This window comes from Mastigoproctus giganteus, chromosome 2, assembly GCF_048544385.1.
Source record: "Mastigoproctus giganteus isolate SK-2022 chromosome 2, ASM4854438v1, whole genome shotgun sequence".
Classification (NCBI taxonomy): Eukaryota; Metazoa; Arthropoda; class Arachnida; order Uropygi; family Thelyphonidae; genus Mastigoproctus; species Mastigoproctus giganteus.
In genome coordinates, this window is record NC_143576.1 from 182231019 (window position 1) to 182257166 (window position 26148).

General features: G+C 41.2%; 1 protein-coding gene across 3 annotated transcripts in view; it reads left to right on the plus strand.

Moving 5' to 3' along the window:
• Positions 1–26148, plus strand: part of LOC150089814 (UBX domain-containing protein 4) — a 206620-nt gene that overhangs the window by 50758 nt on the left and 129714 nt on the right. For all 3 annotated transcript variants that reach the window (XM_090389660.1, XM_090389659.1, XM_090389661.1), the window contains exon 6: positions 11554–11778. In XM_090389660.1, coding sequence (XP_090245786.1) covers positions 11554–11778 — 225 coding nt within the window. The remainder of the gene's footprint in view (positions 1–11553; positions 11779–26148) is intronic.

Sequence of the window (26148 nt, forward strand, 5' to 3'; positions counted from 1 at the left end):
TAGTATAAAGGATTTCATTCCTAAATGAATAATTTCACTAACATGATCTGAGCAAATATTTACATTAGAGGATTTAAAGCAGTAATCCAACCAAGGAAAAGAAAAATATAAATCTTGCAAACCATTGCATTTTGCATTCTTATAATGCCAGACAACATGAGTCTGAGAATGGCCATTAGAGAAAGGCTCTATTGGAGAGGAGATCATCTCCAAGTTGTGATCTGAGGCACCTAGAGGACCACTCACCGTAACTGTGTAATGGGGGAAGGGTTGTTTGTGAGGAAAAAGATCAAGAGTGTTAGCTGTGTGTTTAGGATTGTCTCGTATCCTGATAGGTAATGAACAGTCTGTGCACGGTCATTAGTAATTGCAAATGCTTCAGCATATCAACCAGCTGTGTCTGTGTAACTAGAAAACAGAAGCCAGCTCAGTTGTGACAACATGGCTGCCGTAGCCGAGTGGTCATTCTTGAGCGTATGTAAGTACATATGCTTTGAGTGACTAGGGTTCAAGCCTGTGACTGCTGAATATTGTGCTGTTTTTTGTATTCTCTCTGTCTTGTGAACTGCACTGACCATGTTGCTGTATTGGAGTATAAACACAAAATTTATTTATTTATTAAAATCACCAAGGTAAATTACCTCACTGTTAGGAAAGTTGGACTGGAAGAAGTCGAATTTCAGAGAAAGTAAGTCAAAAGAGTACCAAGTGATTAGTGAAGATAGGAGAAAAATAGAGGCAACAGAGAATTTCATAGAATGGGGAAGAGAGATTTTATGCCAGAGTAGTTCAAAAAGGGGGAATTCCAAATTACTAAGTCTCTGACAGGAAATATCAGTGGGGACATATGCACAAGTACCATCTTTGAAGCAAAAGGAATTGCACAGTGAATAATTAAGATAATTGAGATGGCAGCAGTTGAATCAACCAATAACTGGAATTCTGTCAGAAAACGTACATGGCATTTGGCAGACTAAATGGAAATGAATATCATTGAGATTGGAACTGAGATGCGTATATTTGTGAAATGAGGAAGTGCTTGGGAGGTTTAGATCTTTTCATAGATAAGATTGTTCTCTTAGTTCGTCTATTCATGATGTATTCATTAGTAAGAAAAGGTTGGGAGGACAATGTCGATGGTAAGACAATGTCGTCTTGATAATGCCCCCCTCCCTTTACATACACATTACCCAGACTTCCTCCAGTCACTATCTGGCACAGTAGAGGCAGTGAGATTATACGCTAGCTGATCTGGATGCTTTCTGGAGAAAGTTACAAATGGGTTCAGCCTGTTGGACTGTCTAGTACACACTTATAGAGCTGTGTCCTTGAAATGTAAGGAAGATGGATCGTGATACCCATCATAACCTCAAAAGACATCAATCATACTGCATGTTGGAAGAGATGGGGGATGCTCGAGCTTTGCTCTTCAGACTAAACATGGGTTTCACCACTTCAAGCCCCAATTAGCAAAATGGGAAATCACAGCCTTCTAAAATGCACAGCTTGCATGATGTTTGTGGAGCATTCAGGAACGGGACATGATATTGCCATGGGGGATGTCTTTTTGTGTGCGCGATGTAAGGAGTGTATCGAAATCACGCAACAACTCAGCGTTCTTATGGGCCTATATGAGAGCTTGAAAGACAGGGTGGATGCCCTCGAAGGAACTCAATTGAGGGGCCCATCAAGCTCTCAGCTGCCCACATCAACGCCAGAGCTTGCACTTGGTCGTCGCGCATCATAGAGGCAACCCACAAGGCAGAATACGCTGGTCCCAAAGGAACTAGTAGTTGTTGGTGATTCTATTGTCAGGGAAACAGGGAACATGCTTTGTAAAAAGGATAGGTGGAACAGGACCAGGGTATGTCTGCCAGGGGCAAAGGTTGATGACGTTGTAGAGCAGATATCATCTTTTAAAGGCACAAAAGGTGATATAGTTGTACAGTTGGCACTAATGATATCAAGAGTAGGAGACCGGCAGAATTGCTTAACAAGTACAGGTCACTGTTGAAAAAAAGCCGTGAAATAGGGTTGAATTTGAAAGTGTCTGCAATTCGGCCCAGACACGATAGGAGGGAGTATATGATGTGAGAGCCTTGTCGATCAATTCAGCCCTGGAAAGATTGTGCAAGGCTCAAGGGGTAGAATTTTTTTCAGCCTGGACTGTACTTGTTAACAGGAGAGATTACTTCTACAGGGATGGGATACACTTAAATAGAAAGGGTGCAAGAATATTTGCTGATGCTATCAAGGCAGTGTTAGGTGGGTCGGAAAACTGCTAGCTTGGGGGAAGACAAAGACGAATAGATTAACAGTAGCCACTGGCAGAGGTGAAAGAGATTCTTGCACTGCTTCTATTAGAATGAGCAGAAGCCTGAAAAACAAAATGCAGGATATTTCAGAGACTGCCGGGAGTCATTGCGGTACAAGTAAACACATGGATTGTGTTAGGGTAGCTAAGAATAGAAATAGGTGCATGTATACTTGCATGTACACCAATGCTAGGAGTTTAGTAAATAAATTTGATGAATTTGAGGTATTGCTCAAAACATCAAAGGCAGATATTGTTGGGATATCAGAGACGTGGTGTCACACAGATATAAGGAATGCAGAACTGGAATTTGGCGAGTACAACGTCTACAGAAAGGATAGACTGGATAGGAAGGGAGGAGGGGTTATGCTATTAGTTAAGAAATACATAAAATCCAAGGAAGTGAAGCCAGTGGACATCGCTGGACAGTGCAGTGTCGAGTCAGTTTGGTGTGACATAAGCATTGGGAGATCAAAATTGAGAGTAGGAGTGTGCTATTGGCCTAATGACTCTGATGAGTATAATAAGAAACTGTACAGGGAAATAGAGTGGGCCAGTAAATCAGAGAGTCTTATAATGGGAGATATTAATTTCCCAGATATTAACTGGAATTTGGGGCCTGGTCACTCACACATTAGCAAGGCTTTTGTGGATATATTGGATGATTGTTTTCTGCATCAGCATGTTCGGGAGGCAACTAGAGGGAGGAATACTGTTGATTTCATTATCAGCAGTGATTCTTCATGCATTAAGAATCTGCAGATAAATGAACCACTAGGTGGCAGTGATCACAGTGTGCTGAAGTGGGATTTACTCAAAGAGGTAACTTCTATTAGGGGTAAAGGGAAGGGTTATTGCTTTCGTAAAGGCGACTATGATGGACTGAGACAGTATTTAAATTCTATACAGTGGGACCAACTGATGATGTTACCAACAGCAAATGCAAAATGGGAAGCATTCAAAGAACTTATCTTGGAAGTTACTAGGCTTTACATACCAACTAAGAAATATTGTTCAAGGTTTAGGCCTAAATGGATGTCAGATGAACTGATGAGGCATATGGCAGAGAAGAAACATGCATGGGATACATACAAATTAACACATGATTCAGAAGCCTATGATAGATACAAGTTGATCTGTAACCAAGTTACAAAGGAGGTTAGGCAGGCGAAGGCAGATTACGAGAAATCTTTGGCAAGGGATGCAAAGAAAAACAGCAAAGAGTTCTTTACTTATGTAAACTCTAGAAGGAAGGGGATGAATCAGATTGGTCCACTTGATATCGATGGGTCAACTGTTGATGATCCTGCTTGGGAAGCAAACAAACTAAATGAATATTTTGTATCGACATTCACACATGAGGAGTTATTTAGCGAGGGGAAAGCCAGAGGTGTATTCAACTCTAGCAGTAAGCTAGAGAATCTTGTAATAACTGAGAGTAAAGTGGAGGAGAAATTGTTGAAGATAAACACAAGAAAGGCACCCGGGGTGGATGGGATCTATCCAGTTATATTAAAGGAGGCAGCAAAGGAAGTAAGCAGACCCTTAGCCATAATTATGAGAGCTTCCTTGGACTCGGGACGTACCCACAGACTGGAGATGTGCAAATGTTGACCCCAATTCACAAAGGAGGATCACAAGCTGACACAAGTAATTATAGACCTGTGAGTTTAACTTCTGTTCCAGGAAAATTAATGGAGGCACTAGTTAAAGAAGCACTGCATGATCATTTAGACAAGACATCTGTTATAGCTCGGACACAGCATGGTTTTGTTAAGGGGGAGTCTTGCCTGACCAGTTTGATTGGATACTATGATGCAGTCACAAAGGAACTGGATGCAGGGAATAACTTTGATATTATATACTTGGATCTTAGAAAGGCTTTTGATACTGTTGCACATGGAAGACTGCTGCACAAATTGGAGCAGTGTGACATTGGAGGCAAATTGCTGCTGTGGATAAAGGAATGGCTGAGGGGGAGAAGACAGAGAGTGGTAATCAATGGACACTGCTCGTCGTGGATTAATGTTATTAGTGGAGTCCCTCAGGGCTCAGTGTTGGGTCCATTATTGTTTTCTGTATTCATAAATGATATTGATGATGGTATATCAAGCTTAATGTCGAAGTTTGCAGATGATACAAAGGTAGGCAGGGTTGTCAAGGACACTACTGACACTATGCTGCTGCAACACGATCTGGAAAGGTTGAGCAAATGGGCTGAGAGGTGGCAAATGAAGTTTAACATTGACAAATGTAAAGTACTACACATGGGAAACAGCAACCCCAGAGCAACGTATCAACTCTGTGGTACTACACTGACAGTGGTAGAGAATGAAAGGGACCTGGGAGTAATTGTGCAGGCAGATATGAAGTTCTCTGAGCGGTACAGATGGACTGCAAGAGTAGCTCGTGGTGTCTTGTCAATGATATATAGGAATTTTTCTAGCAGAGATAAGGAGGTGATTATTCCCTTGTATAAGGCAATGGTCAGGCCACACCTTGAGTACTGTATACAGGTCTGGAGGCCTCATTTCAAGAAGGATGTAGAGCTGCTGGAACGAGTACAGAGAAGGGCAACAAGATTAGTGAATGGAACAAAGGGGTGCTCTTACGAAGAAAGGCTTAAGTTTTGCAAATTACAGTGTCTGGAGACTAGGCATCAGTGAGGTGATCTGATAGAGGTGTATAAAGCCTTGAATGGTTTGAGCATGCTCAATGCTGATGGGATTCTTCCTCTTGCTCAGAATAATCACCTGAGAGGGCATAAATTCAGATTGAGGAAATTGACAGATGTAGGATAGATGTGCGGAAATTTGCCTTTAGCCAGCGGGTAGTTGGTTGGTGGAACAGACTTCCATCCCTTGTCGTGGAAGTTGATAGCCTAAATAAGTTTAAGGCTCAGTTGGACAGGTATTTTGAACGAACAGAGGGGTGAAGTGGAAGTGGTTTTTTTTTGGCTGATGCTGCATAAGCTTGCTTTCTTGCATCAAATGCCTCTGCTAATGCTAAAAGCTTAGTATAATCCTAATTAATTAAATTTATTCCCAGACAAAACATTTGCTGTTCAAAGAGAATCTTTCAATATTAGAAAATTAAGTAATGAAAGAATTGCTTGTGTGAAAGTAATGAAAGTATTACTTGTGTGAAAGTAATGAAAGAATTACTTGTTATGTTGCAGTTTATTTGGCTGTACAAAACTGCACCCACTTGTGATTGTGAGGTTGTGATTATGTGCTTGACTTGTGGACAGAAGAATAACTTCATAAATTTGGCTGATTCTTGATTGTTGTACAGCTTGGGTTGGTATCACACCATGTGTAATAATCAGCTTATCAACTTCTTCATAAATAGTGACTTTGTGAAGAAGTTGAAAGACATGGTCCAGGAAATGAATAGAAGCAGCATCATGGAGTGGGAAACTCTGAAGTAGTATATGGATTTTTGTGGAAAATTGAGGTTTAAGTGGATAATAATTTTGATACTACAGCAGTGTGAACACCACAAGACCTTCTGCCCACCAATCAAAATGAACTTTTTTTTGTTACCTGTGATGAAGGTAAAAATTAAAAAGCACACCTACTGGCATCTGAAAAAAAGATCCCAAAATTCATTGAACATTTTAGAGCACATTGATGGCTTGCAGTAATATTGATAAGAAAAGGTGTAGTGGCATTCTTCTGAACTGAAGAATTGTTTAATTTTTTTTCTTAAAACCAGAAATATGAAAAGAATGTGTGTTCATAATGCTCTCTTTAAACTTAATCTAACTTTCAGTATTGGCAAAATGTAATTAAATGAAATGTTTTGTATGTATTTATACCAGTATATTTCTCTGTTCATGTGTGCCCTAATAATGCCCTTGTAATGCTTTATGTTATTTTATTCATGAACAAATAGATTTTAATTTTTTTGTTATTTCAGTGGATGAATTAATGAAAAAATTCATTTTTTCAAATACTTAAATATCTTGTGGCTCCCTGATTTAAGCTTCTTCTTAGTCCCCCTAGTTTTGAGGACCAGTGATTTAAAGTAGAGCTAATTGAAATTAGAGCAAGTCTAACATTACTGTTTAGCACATAGTTATGTTCCAAGTATATATTATAAATTTCACCATATTTTCTATTGAAAATAAATTTTCAATGTTGTTCGGTGTAACCTGTCAGTATACTTTACCTAATATTTTATTTATGGTTTTAATTTTTTCTTTATTCCTATTAATTTTTATGATTCCTTATAATATGCTAATGTATACTTGTAGCATAACTATAATGTCTAGATCACTAACTGTAGACTTGTTCTTACTCTGCTCAGCTATACATAATAACAGTATACACTGAAAGGACAAAATTCACGGGATACCTGGTTCCTATTCAACACAATGCTGTCACCCCTCTCACTGGTGGACAAACCCACCACTTAGCAGGTATATAGGTACACTGCATTCACATAGAAGGTAATTCGATGTCAGTATGGATAAACGTCATGAGTTAACTGACTTTGAAAGAGGGAGATGATAGTGGGTGCATGACACATGGGTTACTCTATTGCGGAGGTGGTACAGAAATTGCACTATCCCCATTCAACAGTATCAAGAGTGTATATCGGGAATACACTCCTGATACTGTCGAAAAGGAGGTGATTGTCCCTCTGTATAAGGCAGTGGTCAGACCACGCCTTGAGTACTGCGTACAGGTCTGGAGGCCTCATTTTAGGAAGGATGTAGATTTGCTTGAGTGTGTACAGAGAAGGGTAACAAGATTGGTGAGGGGAATGAAGGAATCCTTTTACCAGGAGAAGCTTAAATTCTGCAAATTGCAGCGGCTGTAGACTAAGCACCTGTGAGGTGATCTGGTTGAGGTGTATAAGGCCTTGAATGTGTTGAGCACACTGAATTCTGATGAGATTCTTCCACTTGTTCAGATTTTGAACCTCATCATCATCATCATCAGCCATTTTCAATCCACTGCAGGATGAAGGCCTCTCCAGCAACTTTCCAGTTCCTTCTGTTTTGAGCACTGGCCATCCATTTACTACTCAAAAACTCATTTCATCTATCCATCTCCGCCTTTGTCTTCCAGGTTTTCTTCTAGCTCCTCTTGGGTACCATTCTGTTATTTTCTTAGTCCATCTGTCATCATGTCTTAGAGCTATGTGTCCTGCCCAAGACCATTTTAGTTCTTTAGTTTTGATAAGAATGTCCTTTACTTGAGTTTGCTGCCTAATCCATGTGTTTCTCTTCTTATCTAACAGTCTGATTCCCAATATAATTCGTTCCATTCTTCCAAGACCATTTTAGTTCTTTAGTTTTGATAAGAATGTCCTTTACTTGAGTTTGCTGCCTAATCCATGTGTTTCTCTTCTTATCTAACAGTCTGATTCCCAATATAATTCGTTCCATTCTTCGCTGTGTAGTTCTTAGCTTCTCTTCCATTCTTTTGGTGAGTGCCCAAGTTTCACTTCCAGAAGTCATGGTGGGGAGTATACATTGGTTCATTATTTTACGTTTCAGACAAACTGGGATATTGCTCTTCAGTATGTGACTATATTTCCTGAATGCTATCCATCCAAAATTTATTCTTCTCTTGACTTCCAGCCATTTATCATTATTACAGCTAATAACTTGTCCCAGATAAGTATATGACTCCACCTTTTCAATTACTGCTCCTTCAATCATTATTTCCCTTTCCGTGGCATACTTGTTCATCATTACTTTTGTTTTAGCCACATTCATCTTTAGTCCAAAATCCTTACTAACTGTGCATAACTGATTAAGATTTTCCTCTAATTCTTTGGGATCGTGGCATATGACCACAATGTCATCTGCAAATCGTAAATGGTTTAGGTACTCTCCATTCATGTTGACTTCTTTCTGCGACCAGTCTAATCTTCTGAAAGCTTCCTCAAGGGCAGCAGTAAACAGCTTCGGAGATATTGTGTCTCCTTGTCGAACTCCTTTCTCGATTTTAAATTTGCTACTGTCTTTGTCTAGTCTAATAAAGGATGTAGCACTCTCATATATTTTCTTCAAAATCATAATATATGGAGTATCTATGCCTTGTCTTTCCAGTGCCCGAAACATTGCCTTATGCTGTATGGAGTCAAATGCCTTTTCATAATCCACAAATGCCAGGCATAATGGTGTTTTATATTCATTTGCTTTCTCCATTAACTGTGATATTACGTGAAGGTGATCCATAGTTGAGAATCCTGTCCTAAAGCCAGCTTGCTCTTTCGGTTGATTCTCATCAAGTATTCTTTCTAATCTGTTAGTAATGACCCTTGTGAACAACTTGTAGATATGGGATAACAAGCTAATTGGTCTATAATTTCCAATTTCTGATTTATCTCCTTTCTTATGCAGCAAAACTATGATTTCATTATTCCACTGCTTAGGCGTCACACCTTTTCTAATGCACTTTGTGAAGAGCCTTGCCAGTTTTTGTGTTATGTCTCTTCCTCCCAATTTTAACAACTCTACAGTAACTTCATCTTCCCCCGGGGCTTTCCGATTCTTCATTTTCTTCAATGCATGTTCTACCTCATCAGGAAGAATATCGGGTATGTCGTATGTGTTGCTACTTTGAAATCCATCTTCCCCACTGCTGGTATCATTCCCTCGCTCCTTGTATAATTCTCTATAGTAGTCTTCTGCTATTTGAATTATGCCTTCTCTGCTGTTTATAAGTACACCATCGCTATTCTTTAGTTTCAGTATCATTTGTCTTTCTGTATTACTGCTCATGGCTGCTGATTTAAATCCTTTGTTTTCCCTTAATGCTTGTTCTACTTTTCTTGTGTTAAATCTCCTTATGTCCTCTCTGAGTCTCTTTCTAATGGCTTTGCATAACTCAGTATACTCAATTTTCTCCCTGTCAGTGTTTTTCTTGCTCTTCATTTGTCATCTTTGGTTCATCATGACAAGTGTTTCTTGGCTAATTTTTTCTTCTTTGGATTTCTGTTTCCCTATAGGTTTCTTGGGCTTTATCACTTTCAGAAAGTTGTAATATTCCTCGTCGATATCTTGGTCCTGAGCAGTCTGCAGAAGCTCAAACTTGTTCTTAAGTTCCAGTACATGCTGCTTTTTCTCCTCCTCTGTTATTTCAAAGACCTTTGTATTATTTACTCGAGTCAGTTTTTTCCTTTCCTTTCCTACATCTATATCAAGTGTACATCTTACCATTCTGTGATCACTTTCAACATTTACCTTATTCAGGATGGTAACATCATTCACAATATATCTTCTGTTAGTGAAGACGAAGTCGATTTCATTAGTTGTTAATCCATTTGGACTCTTCCATGTCCACTTTCTGTTCACCCTTTTCTTGAAAAAAGTGTTCATTACTGACATTCCTTGAGATTCTGCAAATTCCACAAGTCTTTCACCTCTTTTATTTCTTTCACCAATTCCAAAATTTCCTATAGTTCCTCTTTCTGCGCTGTTATGCCTTTTTCCAACCTTAGCATTGAAGTCCCCCATAATAATAGTGTAGTGGGTTTTCTGCTCATCTAGAAGACTCTCAATTTCAGTGTACATTTCTTCAACCTCTTCATCATCATGGCTCGATGTTGGTGCATAAATCATTATAATCTTTAGCTTGTACCTCTTAGAAATCTTCAGTATTAGTCTTGACACCCTTGGTGATGTAATTTTGAATTCCAAAATGTTGTTTTTAAAATCTTTATGGACCAGAAACCCAACTCCACCTTCACTCCTTTCACTGTTTCCATTGGTGTACAGCAGATTTCCACTTGATGAACTTATAAGTGATTCATTTCTTCTTCTTGTTTCAGCCAAACCTAAGGGGACATAAATTCAAATTGAGGTATGACAGCTGTAGAATAGATGTGTGGAAATTTGCCTTTAGCCAGTGGGTGGTTAATTGCTGGAACACACTTCCATCTGTCATGGAAGTTGATAGGTTAAATAAATTTAAGGAGGAACTGGACAAACATTTAGAGGGAATGGTTGTGTGAATTTTTTTTGGCTGATGCAACATAAGCTTACACGCTTGCTTTCTTGCATCATATGCCACGATTACTACTACTAATACACCATTTCTGGAATAACATCTCACCGTGGACAGTGCTGTAAGCAGAGAAAAGTGGCAGATGAACACAGGCGTCAACATCTGTCTGGAATTGTTTCAGCCAACCAGAGAGTGACAGTAGCACAAATCACTGCCAACTTCAATGAGGAAGGTGCCAGAAACATCTCCACCAGCGCCATCAGGCAATCATTAGCCACAATAGGTTATGGGAGCCGTCGATTCACCAGAGTCCCTTTGCTAACACCACGACACAGGACTCTATGCTTCAACTGGGCAAAAGAACATAGGCACTAGACCTTGGATAATTGGACACAGGTCTCCTGGTCCGATGAGTCCCGTTTCCAGTTATTTCAAGCAGATGGGAGGGTGCGTATCTGGCGGAAACCACACAAAGCTATGCACCCGTAACATCAACAAGGAACTGTTTAGGCAGGTGGATGGTCGGTAATGGTCTGAGGGCGTGTTCAGCTGGCACACATTGGAACCTCTGGTACGTCTAGATGCATCTCTGAATGGTCCAGATTGTATCCATCCTTGCAGACCATCTGCATCCCTTCATGGTCATCATGCACCCACAGTGCAGTGGACTCTTCCAGCAGGACAATGCGCCTCCCCACAAAGCCGTGATGACTAGAACATGGTTCAAAGAGCATTCTGCAGATTTTACCACCATTCCATGGTGGTAAAATCTGCAGAATGGCCTCCCCATGGTGGTAAAATGGCCTCCCCGTTCCCCGGACGTGAACCCTGTGGAGCATCTTTGGAATGCTGTGGAAAGGTCCGTTTGAGCTTTGGATACACTACCCACGAATGCAATGGAATTATGGACAATGAGCATAGATGAAAATACCTGTGGAATGCTTTCATGAACTAGTGAACTCAATGCCTCACCGTGCAACTGCCCTTATCCAGGAAAAAGGTGGGCTTACCTGTTATTAGGTAAGTATCCCATGATTTCTGTCTACTCGTTGTATACTGCTGCATTCTATCATTTGTGTTTTGTTGATGCTAGTCCCAGTAATGTAAACATTTTGTAACTAAAACCTTCTATACTCTCTCTGTTTAAACTAAATATATTTATTTTTTTTAATATAAAATCAGTGGATTTTTTTTTTTTTTTTACTTTTATGTAATTTTGAGACATGCTAAACATTAAAAACTTAATTTCTTTATTGCAAAATAAACTTACAGCATCATCAGAATAGCTTAGATTCTTCCACATGTAAAAGTGATACATCTGTATCTCCTCCTGATGGTGTATCTCCTGGTGTCAGTGTGGCAACACCAAGAAAAGAACCAATCCAGATATCTCCTCCTCTGAAAGAAGCATCAGTCAGCTCTGAAGAACCATTAGCTTCCACATCTTCTCTATCATCAGAGAGCACAACAGCTAGCTCTGTCTGTGATATTGCTCAGGTAAAGAATTAAGTGAACTGCAAGTGTCTTTAATAATGATTTAAAAATAAGTTTGTCTCTTTTATAAAGAAAGACAATTCTTAATGAATGATATATTATCTGTAAAAATAGAAAACGAGAGGTTATAAATTCATATTATGCTTTGGATTTGTTTTTAACTGCAAAGTCATAGTATTGCAGTGGATCTAGCATTAGCATTAGTAGAGGCATACAATGCAAGAAAGCAAACTTGTGCAGCATCAGCCCAAAAAAAGAAAAAAAAAAACCCTCCCATTTCACCCTCCATTCATTTCAAATGCCCGCCCAGCTCAGCCTTAAATTTATTTAGGCTATCAACTTCCACAACAAAAGATGGAAGTCTGTTTCACCAATCAACCTCCCACTGACTAAAGGCAAACTTCTGCACATCCATTCTACAACTGTCTTTCCTCAGTTTGAATCTATGCCCCCTCAGGTTCTTAATCTGAGCAAGAGGAAGAATCCCATCACCATTCACCTTGCTCATCCCATTCAAGGCCTTATACACCTCAATCAGATCACCTCGCATGTGCCTACTCTTCAGGCATTGCAATTTGCAGACGTAAGCCTTTCTTGGTAAGAGCACCCCTTTGTTCCTCTCAACAATCTTTTTGCCCTTTGTACTTGTTCTAGCAACTCTACCTCCTTCCTAAAATGAGGCCTCCAGATCTGTACACAGTACTCTAGGTGTGGCTTGACCATTGCCTTGTACAAGTGTAAAGTGTCTTAATTGTCCGACAGCACCAGGGGTTTTCCCCATCTCCGTATTGTGTACTCTATTTTTGTGACACTGAGCTCTGTGGAGGCCAGAGATTTAAAAAGTGTGTGGGAAGTGGAAAAACAAGTAGTGTTATGTTATGTTCTGTTGCTGCTCTGACCATTTAGCCATTGGGCCCCTATTGGGATCCACTATTGCCCACTTTGCCACATGGAGGAGGCAGGTCAGGCACCCAGTAGATTATTTAAGTACTCTGGCAGGCCCTGCCACCTATTTTCCAAGGATTTCAGTGACAAGGCCTATTTATAAAAAAAAAAATGGGGGGGGGGGGTGAACACTAGAATTTGGAAAAGCCAAGAGAGATTTTCAAGAGAGCGGTTGAATTTAGATGTTCATTAGAATTTGGCAGCATTGTTAATGGGGTGTACTCAATTGGCTTAGTTAGAGTGGGAGGGAGACTGAAAATTGGGAGGAAAACAGGTAGAAGGATGGGGACGATAGAGTAGGCATCCCCAAAAAGGTCAGTGGGGATGAGCCCAGCCAGGAAAAGTATGGGGGAGGCAGGGAGAGAAGGAGATAGTCCCCCACCCACCTGGGGATGTGGATTTAAAGGGAACTGGGTTTGAGTACCCAGCAAGATGGTCACACTGCCCATCCTGCTCCAGGGGTAGGATATGTTTGCTGACAGGCTGAAAGAGACAGGCATTTACTTCATTCATAATCTGCATTCTCACTCTACTTGCATTTTATTTTTATACTTTTTTCTTATATTTTATAATATATATATATTTTTTTTTCTGTTAATTATATATATATATATATTTTTTTTTTTTTCACTCACTCATTCATCTTTTTTCTCACACACCAGGGGGGAGGAGATGCAATGGTGTGTAATGTAATAATGCATAGTTAAATAAGTAAGAATATAAATGATTGAAACTAGGGTTGAAAGTTAACTGTAACATTTATGGTTTGTGTTCTTTTTCTCACACAGTTACACTCATTCATTCTTCTGGCATTCATTTCATTTGTCGACTCTTGCTTTCTGCAAGAGTCGAACTTACTGTTATTCTTCAGTTGTGGTGCAGGCCGGGTTGCAAGTTTTTTGCAGGCCAGGGGAGAATGCAGTGATAGTGTTTGTGTTGTTAGTAAATGTTTGTTGGAATATATATAAAGTAGTGTAAGTTATTATTAACTTTGTATTCTTTTGGCCAATTACATTTGCTCTTCCACTCATTCCCATTCACCATAACACTCATTCACTCTCTCTTTCCCTCGTGCTGGGTCACTCTTTCTTTCTTTCACCAAAACTGACATTTATTCCCTTTTTCCATAATTCCTAATTCACTCTTTCACTCAGTGCCCAGCCTGTTCATTCTGTCTTTCATTCTCATTCATTCTACATTGCATCTCCTTGCTACTAGCTTACTGATATTTTTTAGCTAATTCTAATAATGCTTCCCTGGCTACCTCTACACTCCCTCCCCTAAATAAGTAATTATTTGGTGCAGGGTCCCAGATTCTTACACATGGCAGGGTAGTCCTGGGGTACCCAGGTCAATCTAGTTTTGTCATGTCAGGTTTCTGTCAGAGCACAGAATACTGCTATCCTGACAGTTTTTAAATCATAGTCTGGGCGTGGTGGGAGATGTGAGGAATTCTAACTATTAATTATTGGTTAATTTCTGGGGGGCTGAATTGCTATTCTTTGGATAGTTCTGCACATTTCAAATATTTCTGTGTTGAAGGATGTAAAGGCTTTATAGTTTTCCTCTTCTATGATAAACAGGTGTTCTTCCCTAGGAAGGGGGCCAATCTGTGCTCTATACATTCATATAGAATGTATGCCCAATCTTGATTCTCGCCATAGGTGCAGTTTGGGTCATCAGTCAGCCCTAAGGAGGTTAGTCTTGCTTTTAGGAAGCCGTGACCTGTCAGTATAAATGTTGCAAAAGGTCCAGGGGCATACCATTTAGGTGTCTTTGGGCTAACCATTACCACCTGTGGCAGAAACCTTTTAGTAACCAGACCTCTGGTTTCCTGCTCCCACTTTGTTTGCCGTACCTCATGGAGCTTTGTGGCTATTCTTTTTCCAGCATTGAAGGTGTTGGCTGTATCAAGGGCTATCCCCAGAAATTCTGTGGGTATGCCCTTTTTAAGTCTATAATACAAGCCTCTTTCGGCTACCTCCCCCCCTCGACGTGGGCACCTGTACGTGGTGAGGGGACCTCCCAGTGACGCTGCTGGACTTCTAGACTAGCATCACTGGGATCCAACGCCCACAGCCCAGGTTCCAGGCTTACATCAATGGAATCCGGCATGTTTGCTGTGCGCTGCGATCCGTGGAGATTCAGAAAGGGGGATCCTGGTGGTCGAGGGGCCCAGCTTCAATACACAACTTTGGCCCCTGCTTCGACAAGATGGGTGGTCCTGGAAGGCCCGGCTAGGATCAATCGGCTAGTAGGCTCGCCTGCGAGGGTCAACCGTGTCAATGCCACGCCCCTACCCTCATGGTCCGAGGGACAGGATTCAGGCTGGCAGCGGTGCGGGTATGGTGTCGGGGTAGCCCTGGCGTTCCACTCCCGAGCGCATTTATTGCTTGCCGGGTAGTGGGCGTCCCTTTGGGCTCCGTGGTGGGTGGGGAGCCCGGGCACTGAACCACTTCAAAACTTCATGAATCCTGATAAACATATTTCTTCAGGGGCCCCAACCCGGTCCCTATCTGAAAACATAGATAAAGATTCAGATAGCATTATTGCTACAAAGAGGCAGCGAACAGAAATATCATCAGGGCCTGTTCCAAGATTTCTAATTATACATTCTACCAATGAAACACCGATTGGTAAAATGTCACCCTTTTTTATACAAAAAGGTTTAGATGGGTTAGCAGGGTTACCCAAATTAGTTAAGAGGCTCTGTTCTGGAGACCTTTTAATTGAAACTAAAACTGACAGGCAATCTGAGCAGCTACTCCGAGCAACATCAATCGGAGGAGTACCAATAACAGTGACACCACATAGAACACTAAATTCATCAAGAGGTGTCATTTCAGAATGGAACCTTCTCAACGTAACCGAGGAGGAAATCTGCTTGGAATTGAAACTACAGGGAGTTATTGCCGTCAAGAGAATTAGTGCGTGTAGGGATGGGAAACTTGTTAAAACCAGGAGCATTATCCTGACTTTTAACTTGCCCAAACCTCCTGATGAGATTAAAGCTGGCTACATCAACTGTCCAGTGCGTCCATATGTTCCAAACCCTTTATGGTGTTTTAAATGCCAGAATATGGACATTCTCAAATGGCCTGCCGTGGAGTCCTTGCATGCGCTCGATGTGATGCAAAGGACCACGAAACAACAGCATGTTCAGCCACAAAACCCACCTGCATTAACTGTGAGGGAGAACACCCAGCCTATTCACGAGCATGCCAGAGGTGGAAAGAAGAAAAAGAAATTCAACGGCTGAAGGCAGAGCTAAACATATCGTACCAGGAGACAAGGAAAGCGGTGAAACCTCTAAACATCAACAAACCTACCTACGCCCAGAAGGTAGCAGGGAGGTGTTCCATTGGAACTCAGACAGACATGTCCATCCCTCCAAAAGAATCATTTACTCCCATCGCACGTTATCTCTTAAGCTCCCAAAAACGTGCACAGAAGGACCAATCAGCTGCCACTCCTATATCGATACCTCCTAATGCTCCCAAGTAACAAAAGCAACTGGAAAAGAAAAGAATAAGAAAGGTGAAGCATCCCTTAATACCCAGGAAAACATAGATGTCGAGCAGAAGGAGGTACAAGAAGACTGTTTTGGAGCTCTTTGCTGAGGAGGAAATGGACACTGGACAGCGTCCATACTTCCCCAGGAAGGAGAAAGCCAGAACTGAAAAAGGTAAGCCCTCAGCACCTCGGAAGCCACCTGATGGACCCACCAAGCCAAAATAATGGCTAAATTCCTACAGTGGAACTGTCGTGGATTCCGGCAAAATACTGATGACATCAAGGCACTCCTGCAAAAGCACAAACCAGCTTGCTTTTGCATACAGGAGACTTATTTAAAGGCAAATGATGACCCCACTATGCATAACATTACCATCATTCGTAAGGATAGAATTGTGGATGGTCCTGCTCACGGAGGAGTCGCAATCCTCATTGGCAACCAGATCCCATTTCAGCCATTGCAGCTTACGACTAGCATTGAGGCTGTAGCAATTCGCCTTTCAGTGGGGTTCTTATTAACTGTCTGCACCATTTATTTGCCACCTGGGATTGACATCCCCCAGAAAGGCCTTGATGATCTTATCATGCAATTGCCTTCCCCTTGTTTAATTCTTGGGGATTTCAATGGACATAATACTCTGTGGGGTGGTGCTAACATCAATTGAAGGGGACGAGTCATAGAGCATATGCTCACTGACAATGACCTCTCCCTCTTAAATGTGGGAACAAACACCTTCTTCCACATGCTTACCCGTACATTCTCTGCCATTGATCTTTCTATCTGCTCCCCTTCTCTCCTTCCCTCACTTACTTGGGAGGTAGAAGAAAATCCATATGGAAGCGATCACTTCCCCGTGATAACAACCCTAACTAGTGGTAGACCCTGTCTGCCATTTAGTTTACCGCGGTGGAAGATTTATCAGGCTCACTGGAATGCCTTTCAATATCTGGCAAACTTTGGCATCGCTACAGTCAGTCAGGAGCCAATCAATGAAGCAGTCATATATGTGACAGAAATGATTGTCCAAGCAGCTGCAATTGCAATCCCAAAATCATCCAGTCGGTTTCCACTATTTCCCAAACCTTGGTGGAATTCAGAATGCACGGCAGCAAAAAAAGCACAAAACAAAGTGTGGGGGATATTCCGCCGGTATCCCATGACTGAAAATTTAATATCATTCAAAGTGCACGTGCGAAAGTGCGTTATGTATGACGTCAGAGCCAAAGGAAATCTTGGATTCGTTTTACATCTTCCATAACTCAGGCTGCTAGCTCAAAAGTAGTCTGGGATAAGATCCGGAAAATGAAGGGAAAATATTCACCATGCCCTTCAGTGATCCTCAAGCACAACGGATGTCCAATTGCAGATCGAACTGCAGTTGCAAATACTTTAGGGGAAACATTTGCAAAAATCTCTGCAATAACATCTTTTCCCGCAGAGTTTTTGGCCCTGAAAAAGAAAATTGAGAAAAACCCACCGAACTTCTCTTCAAAAGGGCTTGAATCGTATAACAAGCCCTTTTTACAGGAAGAGTTAAATGCAGCACTCTCTCTCACGCATGCAAGTGCTGTGGGGCCCGATGACATCCACTACGAAATGGTAAAACACCTCTCACCACAATCTAAGGATCACCTTTTAATTCTGTTTAACAGAATTTTTATTCACAAACAATTTCCGGATTCCTGGCAAAGGGCTATCGTCCTTGCTTTCCCAAAACCAGGAAGAGACCCTAGCAATCCAAGTAACTATCGTCCTATTGCTCTGACAAGCTGTTTGTGCAAAGTCCTGGAAAGAATGGTTAATGCATGCCTCGTATGGTATTTAGAAACAAATGGTCTGCTTTCCAGGACACAGTGCGGCTTCCGAAGAAATCGATCCACTCTGGATCATTTAATCCGATTGGAAACGTCCATTCGTGATGCTTTTATTAAATCCGAGCATTTGGTAGCAGTTTTCTTTGATATTGAAAAAGCGTACGACACAGCCTGGCGATTTGGGATTTTAAAAGACCTCTATAACTTTGGTCTTAGAGGTAACCTTCCTGTTTTTATTAAAAACTTTCTTTCGAATCACTAATTTCAAGTCCGTTTAGGATCCACCCTCTCTCGAGTTTTCTCTCAGGAAGAGGGAGTCCCACAAGGATCTGTTCTAAGTGTCACGCTTTTCGCAATCAAAATAAACTCTATCGCAGAACAACTTCCACCCACTGTAAACAATGCCCTCTATGTTGATGACTTTGCTATATTTTGTCATTCATGCATTATGAGGGTCATTGAAAGGCAACTGCAGAAAACCATTGACTATCTTACAGCTTGGTCTTTGGCTAATGGGTTCAGATTTTCATCACAGAAGACTGTTTGTGTACACTTCTGTCGCAAACGTAATCTTCATCATGACCCAGAATTAAGGCTTGGGCAAAATAACACCCCAGTTGTAGCAGAATTCAAATTCCTTGGACTTATTTTCGACAAAAAGCTGACATTTTTACAACATATTCGTCAGCTGAGGACAAGATGTGTCAAAGGGCTTAACATCCTTCGTGCCCTTTCGTCAACTTCATGGGGCGCAGATCGTTCTACCCTTCTTCGTCTTTACCGAGCACTTGTCCGTTCCAAACTCGACTATGGGTCTCAGGTTTATGGTTCTGCTAGAGATAGTGCACTTCGGTGGTTAGATCCAATCCACCATCAAGCCATCCGGACAGCCACTGGAGCATTTCGCACATCTCCTGTCCAAAGCCTTTACGTTGAAGCAAATGAACCATCTCTGTCTCTTCGACGTAAGCAGTTGTCCTTACAGTACGCCTTCAAATTAAAATCCCCGCCCGATCATCCCACGTGGCCATCCGTTTTTGAGCCGCGTTGGGAAAACCTCTACAACACCCGTTGGACTGCCAACAAACCTTTTGGTATTCGCATTCAAGGGCTGCTGAATGAGCTGAACTTGACGGTAGACAACGTTGCCCAGTCACCAAGGCAATTCTTTCCACCCTGGCATGCTTATTTTCCAATTTGCGACTTCTCCCTTAAGATCTGGGAAAAGGCTACTACACCGCCATCTGTCTACCAGCAACTCTTTGCATCACATAGACAGCAGTATTCTGACTTTCTGCCAGTCTACACAGATGGCTCAAAGTTAGAATGTCATGTGGGATCTGCTGTTGTGTTCCCTCATAAAACATTATCCTATAAGATCCCACAAGAAACTAGCATTTATACTGCAGAGTTGCATACAATACAAACAGCCCTAGATCACATTAAAAATCGCGACTACCAGAGGTATATGATTTATTGCGATTCATCGAGTGTGTTACAGGCTCTGGTATCGGTGAGTTTTAACTCTCATCCGATCCTGTCCAGGATCCGGCAGATTCTTTTTTCTCTCAAGAAATTAGAATTCGATATTCGCTTTTGCTGGATCCCAAGCCACATTGGGATCCGGGGAAATGAATCGGCTGATGCCGCTGCCAAATCAGCCATTTCCCTGGATAATCATTGCCTGTCAGTCCCCTATACAGACTACAGGCAAATAATACGTTCCAAATTACTTTCCCAATGGAAAGATTCTTGGCATGGACAGGCCACAAATAAATTACATCACATCAAGCCTGTAATTATGCAATGGCAGTCCAGTCTACGCAGGGTCCGAAGAGAGGAAGTTGTTCTTGCTCGGCTCCGCATAGGTCATAGTCATCTAACCCATTCCTACTTGCTGAGGGCGGATGACCCACCTATGTGTGATATGTGCAATGTTATTTTAACCATCTGTCATATTTTAATAGAACGTCCTGTTTTTATAGAAGCACGACGCTTGTATTTTACTGCTTTTAATAATTTGACTGAGCCATTTACACTCAGTCAGATTATAGGTGACAGACACAATATGTCTGACGTTTTTAACTTTTTACAATTTATTAATTTTTATACAAAGATCTAAGTTTTATGCTTTTACTTTTATACCTTTTTAACATAATAATTAATTGTTTGACGTGGTAGCCTTGGCTACCAAAATGTTTAATAGCATTTTAAACTTGACTTGGCGCATTATGGCCTTAGCTGCCAATGCGCCATTAAAAACCAAACCAAACCAAATTCGGCTACCTCCAGGTAAAGTGAGAGAGCTCTGGCCAGCAACTGTACTGCAGGTGTGCTCACTGTGTGACATGCTCTGGTAATAGTGAGAAGTATTGTCCTTTGTATCGATTCTAATTTATTCCTATTTCTTACTATGGCCGAATGGGTGAACCACACACCGGCTCCATAGGTGATAATAAGTAGGAACATTGCGCACTATATGATTGCCAAGGTCTTTCTTTTGAGTCCCAAGTCCTGCTCAACTGATCCTGGCAATCATTAGCATTAGTAGAGCCATATGATGCAAGAAAGCAAGCTTATGCAGCATCAGCCATAAAAAAAAAAAATAATAATAAAAAAAAACCTTCCACTTAACCCGTCCATTCGTTCGAAATACCTGTCCAGCTGAGCCTTAAATTTATTTAGGCTATCAACTTCCACAACAAGGGATGGAAGTCTGTTCCACCAACCAAGTACCCGCTGGCTAAAGGCAAATTTCCGCACATCTATCCTACATCTGTCTTTCCTCAATCTGAATTTATGCCCTCTCAGGTGATTATTCTGAGCAAGAGTAAGAATCCCATCGGCATTGAGCATGCTCGAACCATTCAAGGCTTTATACACCTTTATCAGATCACATTGCCGGTGCCTAGTCTACAGACACTGTAATTTGCACAACTTAAACCTTTCTTCGTAAGAGCAACCCTTTGTTCCATTCACTAATCTTGTTGCCCTTCTCTGTACTCGTTCCAGCAGCTCTACATCCTTCTTGAAATGAGACCTCCAGACCTGTATACGGTACTCAAGGTGTGGCCTGACCATTGCCTTATACAAGGGAATAATCACCTCCTTATCCCTGCTAGAAAAATTCCTGTATATCATTGACAAGACACCATGAGCTACTCTTGCAGCCCATCTGCGCAGCTCAGAGAACTTCATATCTGCCTGCACAATTACTCCCAGGTCCCTTTCATTCTCTACCACTGTCAGTGTAGTACCACAGAGTTGATACATTGCTCTGGGGTTGCTGTTTCCCATATGTAGTACTTTACATTTGTCAATGTTAAACTTCATTTGCCACCTCTCAGCCCATCTGCTCAACCTTTCCAGATCCTGTTGCAGCAGCATAGCATCAGTAGTGTCCTTAAGAACCCTGCCAACCTTTGTATCGTCTGCAAACTTGGACATTAAGCTTGATATACCATCATCAGTATCATTTATAAATACAGAAAACAACAATGGACCCAACACTGAATCCTGCGGGACTCCACTAATAACATTAGTCCATGATGAGCAGTGTCCATTGATTTATCATACCCACGTAATTTCTCACTTTCTTCACCAAGTAGGTCAAATGGGAGTAAAAAGTTAATTTTGAATCAGACTACTCCAAGATATTTTAGTTCTGTTACCATTTTTATAGTAGTTGTGTTAATTTTGATTTGTGGGTGTCTTCTAATGTCCAAATTGCCTTTTAGAAGTATTTGTTTGGTTTTTTCTGACGATATTTTGAGCATGTGCGTTTGTCCCCATTCCTGCAGCTGCAAGAGGGCAGCATTTGATCTTTGCTCTACAACCACTCTTGTGTTTCCTTTTACAAGGAAAATCATGTCATCTGCAAAGGCCAGGCTTTCCACAGGGCTCAGATCCAAGGCCAGAAATTCGTCCAGAACAATATTCCAGAAGAAAGGGCCAAGGATGGAACCCTGCGGGTAGCCTTTATTCACAGGGCGTGCCAATTTCTGGAACCTTGTGCGTACTGAGACACTTTTGTCTGTAAGGTAGTTGTTTATTACCTTATAGAGGTTTTGTGGGGAATTTTCCTGGCAGAGTCTCCTTAGGACACTAGGCCATCAGAGTGATTAAAATGCCCCTGCAAAGTCAATGGAGATTGCCAACATATATTTCTCCTCCGAGTTTTTAACTGTTTTCAGCAAGTGGTGCGTGGCATCCTCTGTAGTGTTGCCTTGCTTAAAACCATACTGATTGTTGGAATGTAAACCTGCTTCCGTGTAGTATTGAGCTAATCTGCTATATATTAGTCTTTTGTATATTTTCCCTAGTACAGGGAGTAGGGCTATTGGTCTATATGATTTGGGATCAGTAGGGGGTTTCTCGGGGTTTTTGAGAATTAATCTTAATGCTGTTTTTTTTCCATATTTTTGGGAATATACCTTCTGTCATACAGTTATTATATAGTGCTATTAATTTGTCTGGTGCTATTTCCACTAATTTTTTGATAATCTCAACCTCTAAGAGATTAAAACCTGGGCATTTATTGTTTTTGGTTTTAGATAGTGCTATTTCTAAGTCTTGTACGGTAAACAGAGGTTCAACATTGGTATTGTCATATTCAGTGTTTTCTTTTATAATGTCTAGCTGGGTGGAGGAATGATCCCCGATTTCAGTCTGAATAATACTGTCTAGGATTTTATTTACAGAATCCACCCAGCACAGGGTTGGGGTTCCATCTGGTTTGACAGTAGTTTCTAAGACATCTCCTCTTGGCAGCTTGTTGGTCACTATTCTGTAGACAACTCCCCAAGGATTATTGTTTCCAGTAGTTCTCACCAAGTGTCTCCAGCATTCCTTTTTTTTTGTCTCTTATGAAGACTGTATACTGATTCCTGAGAGACTCTATAAGAATCTCTCAGTGTATCCACCTCATTTTGTGGCCAAGATGTTCTGACTCTTTGAAAATGTCTCCTTGCCTGGTGTACACTTCTCCTGAGTATAGTCAATTCGGGACACCACCAGGGAACTGCCTCCTTCCTCAGTTTTTTCCACAGGAGAGACAGGTTTGATGCTTTTGTAAAAATGTTTGTCATAGTCAGTGCTTGCTCGTCCGGACTACAGTTGTCTGATCTAGACCACTCATTTTCTTGTTTTTCCAGCTCAGCTGCTGTATGTTCTGTGAAAATCTGCCAGTTTGCCTTTTTAAGGTTATACCTTTTGATATCCAAAAGGGAGTGTTTGTTGTTTGTAATTGCCTGTTTAGTTTGAAGGAAATGACTCTGAAGGGATCTGATATGGTCCAGGCTGGCTGGAGACACCAGTCTGTGATTTTATAAGCTATTGAATTGGTGGCAAGAGTAACATCGATGTCACTCTCCCACATGGCACTGCTGAAAGTTGGGAGGTTATTTGGTTGGTTTAGCACTTGAAAGGGTGAGGTGGCTATATAGTCTGAAAGTGATCACAGTGTTGAAGTGGGATTTACTCAAGGAGGTAACTACCATCAGAGGTAAAGGGAAGGGTTTTTGTTTTCGTAAAGGCGACTATGATGGTCTGAGACAGTATTTAAATTCTATACAGTGGGACCAACTGATGATGTTACCAACAGCAAACTCAAAATGGGAAGCATTCGAGGAACTAATCTTGGAGGCTACCAGGCTTTACATACCAACTAAGAAATATTGTTCAAGGTTTAGGCCTAAATGGTTGTCAGATGAACTAATGAGACATGTGGCAGAGAAGAAAAATGCATGGGATACATACAAATTAATGGGTGACATGGAAGCCTATGATAGATATAAGTTGGTCTGTAACCAAGTCACAAAGGAGATTAGGCAGGCAAAGGCAGACTACGAAAAATCCTTGGCAAAGGATGCAAAGAAAAACAGAAAAGAGTTTTTTACCTATTTAAACTCAAGAAGGAAAGGGATGAATCAGATTGGTCCACTGGATGTTGATGGTTCAACAGTTGAGGATCCTGCTCAGGTGGCTAACAATCTAAATCAGTATTTTGCATCTACATTCACGCATGAGGAGTTATTCAGGAAGGAGAATGATGTAGGTAAAGTAAACATTGGCAGTGAGCTGGATGATTTTGTAATAACTGAGAGGAAAGTGGAGGAGAGATTGTTGAGGATAAACATAAAAAAGGCACCTGGGGTGGATGGGATCTATCCAGTTATATTAAAGGAGGCAGCAAAGGAAGTAAGCAAACCCCTAGCCATAATTATGAGAGCTTCTTTGGACTCAGGGGAGGTACCCATAGACTGGAGATGTGCAAATGTAACCCCAGTTCACAAAGGAGGATCAAAGGCTGACACAAGTAATTATAGACCTGTTAGTTTAACTTCTGTTCCAGGTAAATTAATGGAGGCACTGGTTAAAGAAGCACTGCAGGATCATCTAGACAAGAATTCAGTTATAGCTCAGACGCAGCATGGTTTTGTTAAGGGCAGGTCTTGCCTGACCAATTTGATTGGATACTATGATGTAGTCACAAAAGAACTGGATGCAGGGAATAACTTTGATATTATATATTTGGATCTTAGAAAGGCTTTTGATACTGTTGCACATGGAAGACTGCTGCACAAATTGGAGCAGTGTGGCATTGGAGGCAAATTGCTGCTATGGATAAGGGGATGGTTGAGTGGCAGAAGACAGAGAGTGGTAATCAATGGACATTGCTCAACGTGGACTAATGTTATTAGTGGAGTTCCTCAGGGTTCAGTGTTGGGTCCGTTGTTGTTTTTGGTGTTTATGAATGATATTGATGATGGGATATCAAGTTTAATGTCCAAGTTTGCAGATGATACAAAGGTTGGCAGGGTTGTTAAGGACACCACTGACGCTATGCTGCTGCAACAGGATCTGGAAAGGTTGAACAGATGGGCTGAGAGGTGGCAAATGAAGTTTAACATTGACAAATGTAAAGTACTACATATGGGAAACAGTAACCCCAGAGCAAAGTATCAACTCTGCGGTACTACACTGACAGTGGTGGAGAATGAAAAGGACCTGGGGGTAATTGTGCAGGCAGATATGAAGTTCTCTAAGCAGTGCAGACGAGCTGCAAGAGTAGCTCATGGTGTCTTGTCAATGATATACAGGAATTTTTCTAGCAGGGATAAGGAGGTGATTATTCCCTTGTATAAGGCAATGGTTAGGCCACATCTTGAGTACTGTATACAGGTCTGGAGGCCTCATTTCAAGAAGGATGTAGAGCTGCTTCAACGGGTACAGAGAAGGGCAACAAGATTAGTGAATGGAACAAAGGGTTGCTCTTACGAAGAAAGGCTTAAGTTTTGCAAATTACAGAGTCTGGAGACTAGGCGCCGGCGAGGTGATCTGATAGAGGTGTATAAGGCTTTGAAATTTTGGATGGATAGCATTCAGGAAATATAGTCACATACTGAAGAGCAATATCCCAGTTTGTCTGAAACGTAAATTAATGAATCAATGTATACTCCCCACCATGACTTATGGAAGTGAAACTTGGGCACTCACCAAAAGAATGGAAGAGAAGCTAAGAACTACACAGCGAAGAATGGAACGAATTATATTGGGAATCAGACTGTTAGATAAGAAGAGAAACACATGGATTAGGCAGCAAACTCAAGTAAAGGACATTCTTATCAAAACTAAAGAACTAAAATGGTCTTGGGCAGGACACATAGCTCGAAGACATGATGACAGATGGACTAAGAAAATAACAGAATGGTACCCAAGAGGAGTCAGAAGAAAACCTGGAAGACAAAGGCGGAGATGGATAGATGAAATTCATGAGTTTTTGAGTAGTAAATGGATGGCCAGTGCTCAAAACAGAAGGAACTGGAAAGTTGCTGGAGAGGCCTTCATCCTGCAGTGGATTGAAAATGGCTGATGATGATGATGAAGGCTTTGAATGGTTTGAGCATGCTCAATGCCAATGGGATTCTTCATCTTGCTCAGAATAATCAGCTCAGAGGGCATAAATTCAAATTGAGGAAGGACGGATGTCGGATAGATGTGCGGAAATTTGCCTTTGGCCAGCGGGTGGTTGGTTGGTGGAACCGACTTCCATCACTTGTTGTTGAAGTTGATAGCCTAAACAAATTTAAGGCTCAACTG